This window comes from Erigeron canadensis, chromosome 7, assembly GCF_010389155.1.
Source record: "Erigeron canadensis isolate Cc75 chromosome 7, C_canadensis_v1, whole genome shotgun sequence".
Lineage (NCBI taxonomy): Eukaryota > Viridiplantae > Streptophyta > Magnoliopsida > Asterales > Asteraceae > Erigeron > Erigeron canadensis.
The window spans coordinates 33,470,957-33,487,670 of NC_057767.1; the positions used below are offsets into that span (position 1 = coordinate 33,470,957).

General features: G+C 32.5%; 2 protein-coding genes across 2 annotated transcripts; both read right to left on the reverse strand.

Annotated features, from left to right (window-relative positions):
* Positions 1 to 848: 848 nt before the first annotated feature.
* Positions 849 to 1,773, reverse strand: LOC122609366 (F-box protein At4g18380-like). The gene is made up of 2 exons (XM_043782415.1): positions 1,698 to 1,773; positions 849 to 1,512 (listed from the first exon to the last, which is right to left on the reverse strand). Exons 1-2 carry the CDS (start codon positions 1,733 to 1,735, stop codon positions 849 to 851), a joined length of 702 nt encoding a protein of 233 aa, XP_043638350.1. The 5' UTR covers positions 1,736 to 1,773.
* A 5,595-nt stretch (positions 1,774 to 7,368) lies between these two features.
* LOC122609367 (F-box protein AUF1-like) lies at positions 7,369 to 8,571 on the reverse strand. The gene has a single exon (XM_043782416.1). The coding sequence runs from the start codon at positions 8,569 to 8,571 to the stop codon at positions 7,546 to 7,548; it is 1,026 nt and encodes a 341-aa protein (XP_043638351.1). The 3' UTR covers positions 7,369 to 7,545.
* Between the last annotated feature and the right edge of the window lie 8,143 nt (positions 8,572 to 16,714).

A 16,714-nucleotide genomic window follows, 5' to 3' on the forward strand; every position in this document is an offset into this window, starting at 1 on the left:
GGTAAATCCAGCACACTAAAATTAAAATTTTGACATGTTTTATAACCTAAGGACTACCTGTTATAACTAGTAAGGTGCTTAAATGGGAATGTCACTCAAACAGGTCCATTAGATGTGTTAAGTCACTTTGGGTGAATGGTACATCAACTTTACTTGTATTTGAAAGTTGAAATTCTTGCCAAGTACAATGAGGACCCACACTCATAGCAAACCAAATGTAAGAAACCCAAAAATACAGAACTTTCATTCAGCCCTGTTTGTCACAAAATGCAAACTTACGAGGATGTAGTAATAACCTGTTCGGACATAATAACGTAGCAAATTACTTGGTTCCATAAAGATTATAGATATACTAGTCAAAAGTTCCTTGAGAGCTTTCTAGTCCTTACCCACATACTATGACTCAAAAAGCTACCAAATCAGCAATGATGAACAACTAGTTCTAATATAGAGACGGGTAAAAAAAAACCATATTTAAAGAAGCTTCAACATCTCCATCATGGCTTCACCATATACAGCCTCTTCTTGATCTTCAATATCATCCAAATTGATGTTCATAAAACTATCATAAATATTCCTCTGAATCATAATTAGATTTACCCCCTCTATGACGTATCCTGAAGCTGGCAGTTTCAACAAGGGGACGTAAAACCGACAAAGCATGCTAGGAAGATCCATGCTATCACGCAGCTTCTTTTCCAAACTATCAGTAGGCGAACATAGCCACTTCCTCATCTCAACAATGTCTTCACCGCTAATAGAAACTGACCCCCTTTTACCCGATTGCATAATACAAACCTTTTCCAACAACGGAAAATCAAGAGTGCAACCCAACAACATCCTAAATCTCACAGCCGCATCAAACGGAAAATCAAACAGTCTTTAGCCAAGTTTTCATATTTCAAACATAAATCTGGATCATCTTGTTCTTCATCCACGCCATTTCCATCAACATTTGAACTGGGCGACAGAATAACTAACGATTCAACTTTTCTACCAAACTTAACCTTCCACTTGTACAAAACAGAACCATTATCAACAACATCTTGTCGGGTAGACAGGAGCTCAATACTTAGAGACTTAAGTTGTGTAAACTTACTCAAAGACTGAATTGCAGACCGAAAAGACTCACATTCATAAGATGCAACGGGAGCACGATGCTCTTCATTAAGACCACGAAGGGTAAAATTAAAGGGTTTAGAAAGGAAATGCAATAGCTTTTCAGGAAGTTCATCATCAGCGGATGGGTTTGAATCATGACTGGCGGGGTTGTCTGCACGACACGCTACGAAAGAAATGGTGTCGACTTGATGGGCGATCAAATTGAATTGTTTAGAAACAAGTTTACAACGGCATAAGGTTTTCAAATCGATTATTTTATTTAATATCAGGAGAACAATTTCATCTGGTAAATAGCTATAATAAGAAACATCATTGCAAATACGGCGTTTCTTAATTTTCCTCGTCACAACTTTCTTACCACTTTTACGCAACCGGCTGCCACATTTATACCTAATTAACCATACGATAACAATGAATTACAAAAAAAAAAAATTGTTTGAATGAAAATATGGAGTCGCCAAACTCAATAATAAGCTTAAATTTAACATAAATAATATAAAATCAATGTGTATGACAATAATCATAAAGACCACTAATAATAATGAATTAAGAAGTATTCAAATACTAAGTATTACCTGAAAAACGGAATACAAATTAGTTGACGGGTGATCATTGTGTTCTGCCGCACACCTAGCTAAAAATGATATTTAGGGTTTATCAGTTAAAACAACTTGGCTGTTAAAAGTTAAACCTATAGTTTGGTTCTTTCATTCGGGCCCACCTCATATGAGGATGGTTTATTTGGAGTAAATTACTCATATTTGACTTTCACTTTGGGAAAGGTATTATTTAACTTTTTAAGACATATATTAAAAATAAAATATTAAAATGTGATAAACAAAATTGTAGAATAACACCACCACCACCACACACACCCCATGATAATAATTATAAAGATCAATATTAATAAGTAGTAGTTGAATACCTAATATTACATGAAAAACATGTTAAGTTAGTGGGATGGGTCTATTTTATTTTATTTTTTTTATCAAATTATAAATATTTTTTAATATTAAAAATCATAATAACCAGTTGATCATAGATCAATTAGTACCGCCATTATATGACCAAATAGGCCCACGATGAAAGTTGCAAGTCACGGGTTCAAGTCTTGCCAAAGGCAAGAGCATAAACTATATTTAGTGATCCATGTGTGAGGATGGTGAGTCACCGGACATGAGTTCTATGCGGTGTGCGCTCTCATACCAAGACGGTACATGAGACCAGAGGGTTCCCACCCATTTACCATTTTTATAAAAAAAAAAGCATAATAAGTTTCAAAAAAACAAGATTTTTCTATCAATTTATGGTTATATACATGTGGGTTGTGATCATTTGAAAACTAAAATATATGTGAAAACTTGGAAAACTAGTGAAACACATTGTGATTTGAAACTTAACGCAATAGGTTTAAAACTGGCCACCACCACCACTATTGCCGGAAATTGTGATACGATATGCGCGAAACCCTTAATCGAATGGCTGCGCCATACAAGAAGACTTTGTCATTCTCGGTCGCCGACCTCAAGGCGTTTATAAAGAGGTTGGAAGTCGGAAGCATATAGGAATAGTGTGGATTTGATGGGAGGCGATCCAAGAGATAGTGTGGTGGTTTGATACGGTAGGGACGCTATGGCGTCGCCGGAGATGATGGTGGTGTTAGTGGTGGACAGCTATAAACACATTATGTTAAGTTTCAAATCACAATGTATTTGGTTAGTTTTTTGGTTTTCACATAAATTTTAGTTTTCAAATAAGCATTTCATATATATATATAAGTAAAGCCAATTAACAAGATTATGGTCTTTTAATTATATTATCAACCAAATTTTATGGTAGGATTAAGTATCTCAGAAAATAACTAACTAGGACCATCAAATGTTTATAATAGGAATTAAGGTTTTGGACATGGTATATTAACAATTTAGTAAACTTTCAAAATCATGTAGCATCGTGTACAATGTGAGTTGCCACATGTAAGTTTTGAGTGGCCGGTTACATGATTTAAAATTTTTAACGAAGTTGTCAACATAAAATAATGTCTAAATTAGTTCGTTCATACTATTATAAACATCATAGTTAATTGTATATCAAGATATTTAAACATTTTTGATATCATCAATGTCTTTGGCAAGTGTTCCAAAATACATTGGGATAAAATAGTTATTGTTATTTTAAGGTCAACATTTACAAAATAACGGGTGATACACTAATACATCAAAAGCCACTTGTTCTTTAAGAAGGCGAATATCTGTCATCATATAATCGAAATAGCCCGATTACAATACAATTTATAAAAGTAACTGAATAGATGTTTTATTTATATATTTTGCTAAACAACTCTTGCAACATATTGTATTAGTTTCTTATTTCAAATATTGAGAATTTAGTTACTCCGTAATTTATATTTGATAGTTGAAATAAGAATATCACACCATCAGATGACTCATGACTCATTGTCACATTCTCATCAAATGAATATGCCCAACATCAAAACAAGTGGTTCATCTATGTCATCAACGGGTATGTGTTTTAAGTCCTCAGTTACTCCAAATATTGATTCTTGGTATTGTGATTTTAACATGGAATTGAATAGATTTCTTATGTGAATACTTGGTTACCATGTTGTATACACATCATTAGCACTAAAATACTGGATAGGATTTTCATCGCTTGAAAATCTTACGATTATAAAGGCATGGTACTAGGTTTCAACAATGTTGTGTCGGACAACTTTCAGAATAGATCGGCATAACAACATTACACCATATTTTGTATACTACTCGTAATAAACAAACCATAGGAAAAAGATCGCTTCAAATTAAATGGATTGTAAGAGGCCAACCAGTTAAATATAACGTTATGGAGATTAGTCTCTCTTCTTTGTGCAAATTAAAGCAATCAAATTGGGTACCTTAACATTAAATCGGTAATCCAGCTCACAAAATAACTACATCGATCAGCATTCAAATTTTGACATGTTTTATAACCTAAAGGACTACCTATTATCACTAGTAAGGTGATTAAATGGGAATGTCACTCAAACATGTATTTAGAAGTTGAAATTCTTTCTACATCAACTTCACTTGTAATTAGAAGTTGAAATTCTTGCCAAGTACAATGAGACGACTCGCAGCAAAACAAATGTAAGAAACCCGAAATACAGAACTTTCATTCAGTTTTGTCACAAATGCAACCTTAAGGAATGTAGTATATACCTGTTTGGGCGTAAGCAGCAAAATACTTGGGTCGTCATATAAACATTATAGATATACTAGTCAAAAGTTCCTTCAGTGCTTTCTAGTCCTTAACCACATACACTATCACTTAATTGGTTCAAAAGTCATTCTCAAAAAGCTATCAAACCAGCAAAGACCGAAGCAACATTACTTGGAAAATCTAAAAGACAACTTTATAGAGAAACCTACCAAACCAGCAAAAATCTTCATGATATACTAGTCAAAAGTTCCTTCAGTGCTTTCTAGTCCTACCAAACCAGCAAAAATCATTCTTAAAAGGTTCCTTCAGTGCTTTCTAGTCCTTAACCACATACACTATCACTTAATTGGTTCCAAAGTCATTCTTAAAAAGTAAAAACCTACCAAACCAGCAAAAATCAAAGCAACATTACTTGAAAAACCTAAAAGACAACTAGTTCTTATATAGAGACAGATAACAATATTTAAGTAAACATATGTAGCACTTAGAATAGAAGTTACTGTTTTAAAGTTCAGAGCATACACATGACCCCTATAACATCCTCTATATCTTCTTCAGCATCTCCATCATGGCTTCACCATATGCAGCCTCTTCTTTATCTTCGAAATCATCCAAATTAATTTTCATGATATTTTCATCTCCATCTACAAGATCCTTGCTCCGAAACATAAGCGGAGTTACCCCCTTCAGCAGTTTCAACAAGGAGACATAAAACCAATACAACCCACCAGAGAGATCCATGCTATCTCAACAATGTCTTGACCGCTAACAGAAACTGACCCCCTTTTACCCGATTGCATAATCAAAACCTTTTCCAACAATGGAAAATCAAGAGTGCAACCCAACAACATCCTAAACCTCACACCCGCGTCCATCAAATAATTAATAGCCAAAAAAGCTTTCTCCACACTAAAATGATCTGTACCATCTTGTTCTTCATCTTGGCCATTTCCATCTAAATTTGATATCAATCCTTTCATATTGCAAACTGATTAGGGCAACAGAAAAACCAACCATTCGACTTTACTACCAAATTTAACCTTCCACTTGTACAAATCAGAACCATTATCAACAACATCTTGTGTAGACGGGAGCTCGATACATAGAGACTTGAGTCTTGTAAACTTACTCATACACTCAATTGCAGACCGGAAAGACTCACATTCATAAGATGCAGCAGGAACACGAAGCTCTTCAGTAGGACCACGAAGGGGGTTATAAAAGGGGTTAGAAAGGAAATGCAAAAGCTTTCTAGGAATTCCGGCATTATCAGAGGAGGGGTTTGAATGATAACTGGGAGTGTCTGCACGAGACGCAACAAAAGAAATAGTGTCGACTTGATGAACGGTCAAATTGAATTGTGTGGAAACGAGTTTACAAAGGCATAAGGTTTTCAAATCAACTATTTTATTTAATATCAGGAGAACAATTTCATCTGGTATATAGCTAAAATAAGAAACATCACTGCAAACACGGCTTTTCTCCAATATGCTCATCACAACTCTTTTATGATTTGTAAACCGACCGCCACATATATGACTGATTAAACATACAATAACAATGAATTAAAAAGATAGATTATTAAAAAGAATCAGGTACCAAAAGAGAAATTAAAAGATCAAAATAATGGAAGTATTTAAAAGCATATTAGTGAGAGTATAGTTTAAGAATGGGGATGCTTACCAAAGATTGAAGATGAGGGTGGAACTTATAACTCACTTGTCATGGAGTAAACAATGCTGGTGAAGAGAAATAGCTGCACAGTTAAGGCTCAAAAACGGAAATTGAAGAATTAGTGGTCAATTTGGTTGTTGAAAATGTTTTGAAGTTTTTCATTTCTAATTTTCTAAAAAATAAAAGGGGTTTTTATTTTTCTATAAAACAAATAAAAATTTTAAAAACGCGTTCTAATTAGAAAATTAGAAAACATGTTAGAGATGTGAGGGGAGAGGAAGAATGATATGGAAATGGAAAACAATAAAAAGATGTTTTTAAGTTTTATATGAAAAAATGAAAAACATTGTTTTTTGTTTTCTTTGAAAACATTACTAGAAAACTATGATTAAAACGCGTTTTTTATTTTTCATGTTTTCTTGAAAAACAAAAAATAGAAAACAAGGGGTGTTTTCTGTCACCCCTAGATGTCTTTGATTTCATTCAGTGGATTGGCAGAAAATTTAGGAAAGGAATATGTGTAATTACTTCAAAGTAACCAAGGAATATGGGAAAGGAAGACGTGGTTAGCAAATATGTGTAAGGTCAAAGTGACCAAGGTAAATGCATCAATCTAATCTCACTTACTTACTCACTGATCGACCACCACTACAAGGATAGCATTAAACACCCAGATACAACTTCAAATTTTAGCGAAAGAATGATTAAGTACTTTAAGTCATTAAGTGTGATTTATCAAGCATTCAAGAAAGACAAACAGCTAAACAAGGTTAACTAACTAACTGGAAAAAGCATGGTACAATGCATTAAGATGATTGTAAGAAGCCAACCAGATAAAAATAAAATTATGGAGAGCGGTCTCTCTTAAATTAAAACAATCAAATTGGGTACTTAACTTTAAGTGCAGTAATCCAGCTCACAAAATAACTACATCAAAAATAGAAGTTTAACATATTTTCTAACCCAAGGACTACCTATTATCACTAGTAGGTGCTAATTAGTTTGTCACTCAAACATCGCTCTAGGTTCATTCGATCTTTTAAAGTCACTTTGGGTGAATGGTACATCAACTTCTCTTGTATTTGAAAGTTGAAATTCTTGCCAAGTACAATGAGAACCCACACTCATAGAAAACCAAATGTAAGAAACCCAAAAATACAGAACTTCCATTCAGGCCGGTTTGTCACAAAATGCAAACTTAAGCGGGTGTAGTATGTACCTGTTTAGATATAAGACTTGTAGCAAAATACTTGGTTCACATAAACATTATAGATATATTAGTCAAAAGGTTCCTTGAGTGCTTTCTAGTCCTTATGCAAATACTAATCACTTAATTAGTTCCAAACTCATGCCCAAAAAGCTACCAATACAGCAAGGATCAAAGCAAAATTACCTAAGAAACATCAAAAGTCAAGTTGTTCATGTATATAGACAGATAAAAACTAATTCTAAGTAAATATGTGTAGCACTTGGAATAGAAAGTTGATTGTTTAAAAGTTCAGAGCATACACATGATCCGTATAACGTCCTCTATATCTGGCTCCTAAGCTTCTTCAGCATCTCCATCATGGCTTCACCATATGCAGCCTCTTCTTTATCTTCAAAATCATCCATATTAATGTTCATAAAACTTTTATCTCCATCTCGGAGATCTTTCCTCTCCATCAAATATAGAGTTACCCCCTTCATCAGGTATCCTGAAAATGGCAGTTTCAACAAAGGGACGTAGCAGTGACTCAACCTACAAGGAAAATCCGTGCAATCATCCAGCTTATGCTCAATACCATCAGCGGGTGAACATAGCCACTTTCTCATCTCGACAATGTTTCTACCACTACAAGAAACTGACCCCCTTTTACCTGATTGCGTAATTAAAACATTTTCCAACAAAGGAAAATCAACAATGTAACCCATTAACATCCTATACCTCACAGTCGCATCCAACAAACCATCAAATGCCAAGTCAAATTTCTTCTCATGTAAGTCAGGATCCTCTAGTTCTTGTTCCAGACCAATTTCATTAACATTTGATAATCCTGCCGTATTGTAAACAGAATTGGGTGACAGAAATAAAAATGATTCGACTTTATTACTGAACTTAATTTTCCACTTGTACAAAAAAGTACAGTTAATAAGATGTTTCTTGGTAGATGGGAGCTCCATAGATAGAGACTTGAGTCTTCTAAACCTACTCATAGAGTCAATTGCAGACTGAAAAAAACCCCATTCAAAAAATAGAGCAGGAACGTGACGCTTACTAAGGGCAACCACCACACCATGGAGAAGGTGAAAGGGTTTAAAGAAAAACTGAAGAAGCTTCTTGTGAAATCCGACATCAGTGGGGGGGATTGAATCGAAACTATATACTGGAGGAACAACGAAAGAAATGGTGTCAACTTGATGGACGATCAAATTGAATCGTGTAGAAACGAGTTTGCAAAGGCATAAGGTTTTAAAGTCAATTAGTTTATTTAATATCAAGAGAACAACTTCATCTGGTAAAAATCTAAAAGAAGAAGAGTCATCGTAAACACGACATTTCTTGATTTTCCTCATCCCAAACGTTGTCTGGTAGTCTTAATATGTACTTTCACCTGAACCACAAAGGTAACACAAAATATTAATCTAATGTAGTTTCTTAATCCCTTGTTTTAAGTACCTGCAGACAGTCATATAACTACACTATTTGTTTAAATTACCAATACAGACTACAATTCTTAATCTCACGGTTCAATAAGTACACTATATATATATATATATATATATAAACATATATGTAGGTTTGCTATTTGATGTGATAAAATCATAAAAATGATCAGGTCATAGTAGTCAGATCAGCATTGATTAGATCAACGTTCCTCTAGGCTCAAATATGCAGGGACTTTTTTGTAAATAATCTGAAGTGCAACGACATGAGTATAAATCTTCCCTGTGAAGATTTCTACACTAAAGTTCAATGGTCACTTTTCCAGTGTGCAAACCTTTTCTTCTACTGAACTTCAGTGAAGAAAATCTTCAATGAAGATTACCACAAGAAATCTTCAGTATCAAGATCACCACCGAAATTTAGCGGTAATCGTCATTGTGTAGATCTTCTTCACCGGTGGTAATCACAGTAAAGATTATACTAGCGAAACTGAACGTCAGAATGATTACCAAAATGACACCACAACTTTTCTAACCTTTGATTTCACTAAACATCTCAAGTCATGTATATATATGTATGTGGTAGCGCTATCATGTGACCACATGGGTCCACAGATGAAGACTACAGGTCAAAGGTTCAAAACTTGTCAAATGCAAGTGGAGAAACTATATCTTGTGATCCATGTGTGAGGATGGTGACATACCGAGCATGAGTTCTATGTGGTGTGCGCTCTGGTTACCAAGACCATATATGGGACTAGAGGGTTCCCACCCATTTACCCTTGTTTACACTATGTATACACACATGATAATATCAATAAATTAGTGCATGAAAGTGTAATAAACTTTACTTGTTTTATATTGTGTGTATCAAAAGTTCACAAGTCTACATTGGATGTATTGCACTTTTAATTTAGTGAGATAATAACATTTACAACCCAATTCGTTTAAAAACTACACTCATAGACCTTGGCGTCATAGCATTACTATGCATGACTCGGTGGATCCTGCAAGTAGCTCAACGGCCTCATGAGCGAGAAAACCAAAAGTATGAAATGAAAATGGTATAAATACGTGTTGGTTATCTAACTAAAACCGAAAAACAAACCGATGGAAAACGAATTCAACGGTTTCTGGTTTTAAAAACCGAAAATATCGATTTGATTTTCAAGTTTGGGCCAAAACCGACATAATAGCATAGAGTCTTCTAGAACTGGATACAGATGTGATAGCAAAGTGGAGTAGAAAAAATATTTATTACACCTGCATGCACTGTTGACCTAATATAATATTATTATAATTATAAAGATCAAAATAAAAAGTAGACAAATAAAGTTGATTGCAGTTACCAGCAGACGAAATCATGAACCCGTATCTGCTTTCTTTTTTTGCTACGATTTTCGATCTTTCTCTCTCATATTTGGAAATTTTGGTGGAAATCGTTCCCAAACATATGACCTGCTATCATAAGTTTCGATTTTTGCACAGAATATTTCCTTCTACTTTGCAACTTGTCACTTGTCATTCTTTTTTTCTTTTTCTTTTTTCGATAGGTGTCACTTGGCAATTAACATGTGTTATCGTGTTAAGCAACTATATACACGATGTTTCTGGATATTAAATTTATTTTTTAAAACTTTTAATATTAACATTGAAATCAATAATACATATAATGTTCAACGTTTAAATATCAAAACAAATTTAAACTGAATTAAACATATTTAGAAATCTAATGGTGTTGTCCTACCTAGATAGTAAAAATTAGTTTAAGCAAGGTTGACAGTATCTTGTGGCTGCATATTTGCTCTAAACATCGTATTCGATTAGGAATAATTGTAATCACAACCCATGTTTTTATTAAAACAATTGATACCCGTGAAAGAAATGAACCTGCATAACCCGTAACTTCAATGAATCGAATTGTGATGTCATTTATCTAGTTACAAATATTTAAATTCCTATAATGAAAGGATTTTGATAATATACGATTTGATTAAAAGAACCCAAGATCAAAAAGTTAGATAAAGATTATTGTCCCAGCAGGTCCGAATCGAAACTAACTTTACAAAAAAAATAAAATAAAGAATATTGTAGATTATATAGAAAATTTAAGCTCATATTTAAGTTTATACGGTTTTTGTTTTCTTTTTTGCATATAGGATTTGTTTCATCAATATAACGGATTTCGTTTCTTGATTTTGTATATAAATATCTTTTTTATTTAATATTTAATGGATTAATATTGTATAAAATGTGATGATGACACATAGGATAAAAACCTATATGGCAAATTTTAAAAATAGCTTTATATTAAGAAGAGATTTAAAAGGCTAGGATTCCTACACTTTTAATACATATATACTAGGTGTTTTACCCGCACGATGTGCGGTTATTAAATTTATTTTTTGAAAATAATTTTGACACGGATAATAAAAAGAATTGGTTTAATGATAAAAAATTTATTTATAAATTACCGAGTATAATTTATATGTGTGAGTAACAAACAAACTTACATGTTAATAATTTTCTTGAACCTGATTAAGTTGACTATACATGTAAAAATCTAAATAATATTTTTTTTTTGTCAAAATCAAACGATGACCATAAAAAATTCCATAAACCCCAAAATAGTTTATTAATATTTATATTTGATGAGAATTTATTAAAATATCTTTGTCATATATAGAATTTTTGGAATTCATTAAGTATGTTTAAAGAGGTTTTAAAATGTTAAGATAACTACTCTTTTAATAGATATATATATATATATATAGTCAAAAGATAAAATGAGAACTAATATATAGTTAAAATGAGTAGGGATAACATTGTAATTTTAAAAATACAATTATATTACTTATCGATTCAAATTGAAAACCCCCCTTTAAATAGCTCCTTTAGTTATTATCTAATGACACTTATAATAAAAATCTCCATTTTTATTGGACTTTTCCATGAATACCACGGTATATGATATATCAGTTGGATTTGCCAAAGAACAAAGAGAGATATTGCAAATATATTTTCCAGTACGAATATTTTGTTTATTGTGGTATCAAAAACTCATTTAGGAGAGCCTAGCAGCTGGAGGGGGTTGACCATATTTACATATAGTAGCAACTAACAACTCATCACACATTCATTTTTCTTTTATTTTATCGGTGTAACTAGTAGTCGATATAGTGATCGACGTCACATGGGTCTAATGTGAACCGTGTGGTTCTTGTTTTAGCCAACGAGAACCTCTATTTAACCCGACCATATCTCCTTCATATAAAACAGTTTTATGCCAGTCATATGAACGAACTCATATGAAATACAAACACATGTGCACACGAACTCATACAAGTCTACTAAATGTTAAAGAACAAATATAAACGAGATTACTCCGAAGTTGAGATACAAACATATGACCAATTGTTGCATATCAGAACATGTCAACTATAAATTTAAGACCAATACCTAACAGGTTAAAAACACACATGTACAACCTTGCAGCAACTTAAATTAATTAGGTAACTTATTAGTTCGTTTTCATCACATAAGCGACTTAGATATGGTTTTCAGGAACACTATCATCCCCTAGTGCAACCCTAAGCTGAATGACGGAATCATGGGATCCATAATGGTGTTTACGACTTCCAGTGTTTGTCCTGAACTTTTTTGTGTGCATTTGACCAATCGTTCAGTGTTGTCTTTGGGCAACCTTCTCGAAATTGTTTTCAATCGCTTATCGCACTTTAGTCCGGCCAATATTATTGGCTTAATGGTTCTTCTTTATCCAATTCTCTTTGTCTAGCACCTCCGTGAGTATCTTTTTCGCCAATTTCTTTTACAACAACTATTCTCTCTACTCACTTGCACTTGGCTACTTACTCCAACTTTCTTGATTTGGTGTTTTGTCTAATACAATTATACAAAAGATACATAAAAGTCGAAATCATACATAAATACTCATAACACATATGTTTTGTTTAAAATATAAGACTCATGATACACGCCGAACCTCATACGTAACTAGTCACCACGCATTTGTACCACACGAAACACATGTGAACCGACTAATATACAGATGTGTACACCAAACCACACATGTTTCCGTATCTCATCGTCACATACGAAATTTGCAAACACATGTGCATGCAGACATAACATGTGTTCCTACCAATGAAAGAATCAAGAACAAAATAAAACGAATAGTTAGTTTTAAGAATCTCATTATGAAAAAAAGAAAAAAAAATTAGGTTCAAAATTACCTTTGTTACTCTTCATCATACGATATTCCTATTTATACACTTTCGGTTGATCCTGGAATCTAAGTTGAACACATAAACACCATGGGTTTTTTGCTTCATTGTATTGATTTTTGGGTATAATTCAATCTTCATAGAAAGGATTTTGAGAGTTTCACGGGCACTTTTCTCTCTGATTGTGAAATTGGATATTCAATGAAATATTTGATTTTTCTTTTATCAATTCCTTTTCTTTTTATACCCATTTTACCCTTTCACACGTTCCTCCGTTATAAATGGTTCTAACATATTTACAAAAATGCCATAAGATATTATTAACCATTGATTTAACTAATCTAATGGATCAGATTAGTTCTCACGATTTCCTGACATTTTATTAGTTCTCATAATAACTATACTCTATATATAGATATATAGATATAGATATAGATATAGATATAGATAGATACATCAACATAGCTTTGGGAGTTTGGGTAAATTACGTTTTTGAATACTAAAAATTCTGATGCAGACCAAGACAATGGCCCAATGCAGAATCCATCAAATAAAGAAGGCCCAAGAGAGCTATAAGATGCCCGCTCGTTTCACTAAATAGTTATAGACTTATAGTTACTGTTTTAAGAATAGGACCTGACCGGTCATTCGAACCGATTTCGACGAGCCATGTACTGGTAAAGAGATTAAAAAAAAAAAGTTATGTTCAGGTTATCTGGGAATGGCGAGCCATGTTTTGACTCTGTGGAGAACGATACGGTTTTTTTTGGGGCCATTACCATTCCAACGATTTCCCTAGCTACCTTTAAGATATAATTAGTCAGCATGGAATTCGAACCTAAGATCTTGTGAGAAATTAACTCCTTAGTCCTTACTACTAGCCCATTTGGTGCCACCCCTATGATGTTGGGTTTTCGTTAAATAGCGCATTTACATAAAAATTGTTAATGCTCCAATAAGAAAGAGGAAAACATTTGAAAACATTGTAACAATTGAACCTAATATTTTAGTCCAAAACAGGACCAATCTCTTTCTTTGTAATCCAATTTCTTTTATTCCAAGAGTTCAACTACTTAACTTGTTTATTATTGCAAAAATCTAAAGTAACAACAAATATATCGAAAGATTAATCTTAAATGTTTGTATAACCAAATGTCCAAATGCATGCTACAAAAAGAAGGGACAAGTCTTTCTTTCAAAGGTGTTCTAAAACAAATGCATCTTCTACGAAGATCATCATTCAACAGATGTCAAAGACACAAAATGAGCCACACTACCCTATTAATACATTAGTATTGCTGTTCCAAAAAGGCAAAAAAGGAAGGAAAAAAAATACTCGTAGTATTATTATTAGTAATAAAAAATATATACAAGCCGATATTCTATAGTATGTTCCCTTATTTGATTTGGAAGGTGGATAGGTCTAATCTATACCTCATCCAATGAGGCAATGACGAGTGCAAAGTATACAGTTAAAAACTATTTACCCAAGTCAAACGACGCTTGTGCAAAAGGTAAGTTTATGGTGGGAAGGTTTTAACTTGACTTTCTTGGGACCATCTTTTTATTGATATGACTCCAAATCCAATTTTATGAAACTTTATCGCTTCTTTAATTTGCTTTTGTTGTTGTCTATTTTTACCTTTCTATGATTGAAGTACCACCGTTTGATATATTTCTTTTCTTAGATCGAGTTTGAACTATAATTAACATATAATGTTGTACATATGCATTATCTTTTTTGTAAAAATTTCTACTAGGTGCCACGTAAAATGTTTTTGTATGTTAACTCGGGTTATGTTTCCTTGTTTAGCAATATGTTTTTTTATGCATACGGTTTCTTCAATTCTTTGTATGCTAATTATTGTTAAAATATGTGTTATCTTTGGTTGTAAACACCAGCCGTCACTTTCTAAAAGAGGTCCTGGGTTCGAGTCTTGCCAAAAGCAAACTTGAGATAATCAGAAGATTATTAAGTGGTTGAGATTCACCTGGACACTAGCCTAGCTGGATGTTTAGTGGGTACCAAATGATACATGGGATCAGAGGGTTCCCATCCAATTATTTTTTTTTTTCTTTGGTTGTAAAATGTCAATTTGTTTTAGAAGTAGAATCCAAATGGGCAATAAAATTAAAAAAGATAACACAAAGGTAATTAAATGAAACCAATATGTCCTACGCTATGGGATACAAAGGTAACATTTTGGGGTTAATAATGCTATATCTCGGTTATACTACATACATGTAAGATAAAAGGGTATTTCTATAATAACTTTCCTTTGCATATAAAGAAATGCTTAACGCGTAAGGTCAAACGACATACTACTAGAACAAAATCATCCAGCAGTATTCCATCTCCTTCACTCGCTTTTCCCATTAGGATCCTTCTGCATATACACCTAAAAGATTCATATGTATTCTATTTATTAATATATTTGTCGATCGATCTTTTTCATGACAAATTGCCAATATAACAAGTGAAAGTGCACCACATGAGTTTATTATGGGATACGTGTGCAATAATTGTATTTTATTTTATTATAAAGTCTATATAATTTGATGCACCACGATGGCACGATTATGAAGAGGGATAGAGAGGTTTGGTAAAAAACTAAAAATAACTTCGAGAGTGTCTCAAGTTGTAAAACAAAAGGCAATGCAAAACAAACTTCAAAGCAACTCAAATTCATGTCGATGCAAAGCAAATTCATGCCAATGCAAAAACAAATTCAAACCGAACCCGAATTAGAAGAAGCAAAATTTGATTTAGGTGAAAGGATGTACCAGGTGTCGTATAAAGAATGTTTCAATTCATTTTTGGTTTATAAGTAGATAGTATATATTATTATAGAGGATCAACCATATATTAATTCAATTCGCTAGTTTACTTTTCCTTTCGATGGTGACATTATATTTAGTAAAATCGATGATAGAATTTATAGTAGGTTTTTAAGGTATAAATGAACTACTATTAATACGATACAACTTTTCATATCTACTAATAAATTAAAACAGGATTGAGATGTTTTTATAACGACACATGGCGTAATCTTTATCGACACGTGTCCTTTTAATTTATTTAATTAAATAAATTATCTTTTTTAATTGTATATTGATTCAAATTCCTTATTAAAATTAGAATTAAACTATAACTCTTAGCTTATAAATACAAAACAGATTATAACCTTATTTGATTAATCGTTTCCTCATTAATAAAATTGTCTCTTTTTCTTAACTCTTTAACTCTTATTTACTTATATTACTTATACTAAGTTATTAATATGAAAACTTCAAAAAATTAAGTTTACAACCTGAAATCACAATACTATTTGCCGTCATCAACTATGCTTACAATTTTCGATTTTGACGTGATTGTAAAATTTAAGGTAAATCTCAAACTCTAACTAAACATATATTATATTTATTATTACAGTTTATTATAATCCGTTTACTTTAGGTATAATTTATTTCATACTCAGAAATCATATATTAAGCATATTCAAATTTCTTTATAATACAATTCATATAAATACCGTACATCGTACGGGTATTAAGACTAGTTAAAATATATTAGCCGCGCTTATGCTTATATATATGGTTACTTAAAGGGTATTAGAAAATACAAATCTATTAAAACAATAAATTTATTAATTAGACAGATGAACCTCAACTAGAGGTTGAATGTATCTTTCAACTATCGCATGCTCAATTGTTTTCCCATTCTATAAATGATTTAGTCAAAACCCCATAACATGCACATTTGATTTAGATGAGGATATGTTTATTTATTTATAAATTACATAAGTGCA

Bases quoted from the DNA above. Each gene is read 5' to 3' on its own strand.
- LOC122609366 (XM_043782415.1), bottom strand. From the start codon at position 1,735: ATGATCACCCGTCAACTAATTTGTATTCCGTTTTTCAG. The intron at 1,513-1,697 runs GTAATACTTAGT...ATGGTTAATTAG, and splicing joins ATTTGTATTCCGTTTTTCAG to GTATAAATGTGGCAGCCGGT.
- LOC122609367 (XM_043782416.1), bottom strand. From the start codon at position 8,571: ATGAGGAAAATCAAGAAATGTCGTGTTTACGATGACTCTTCTTCTTTT.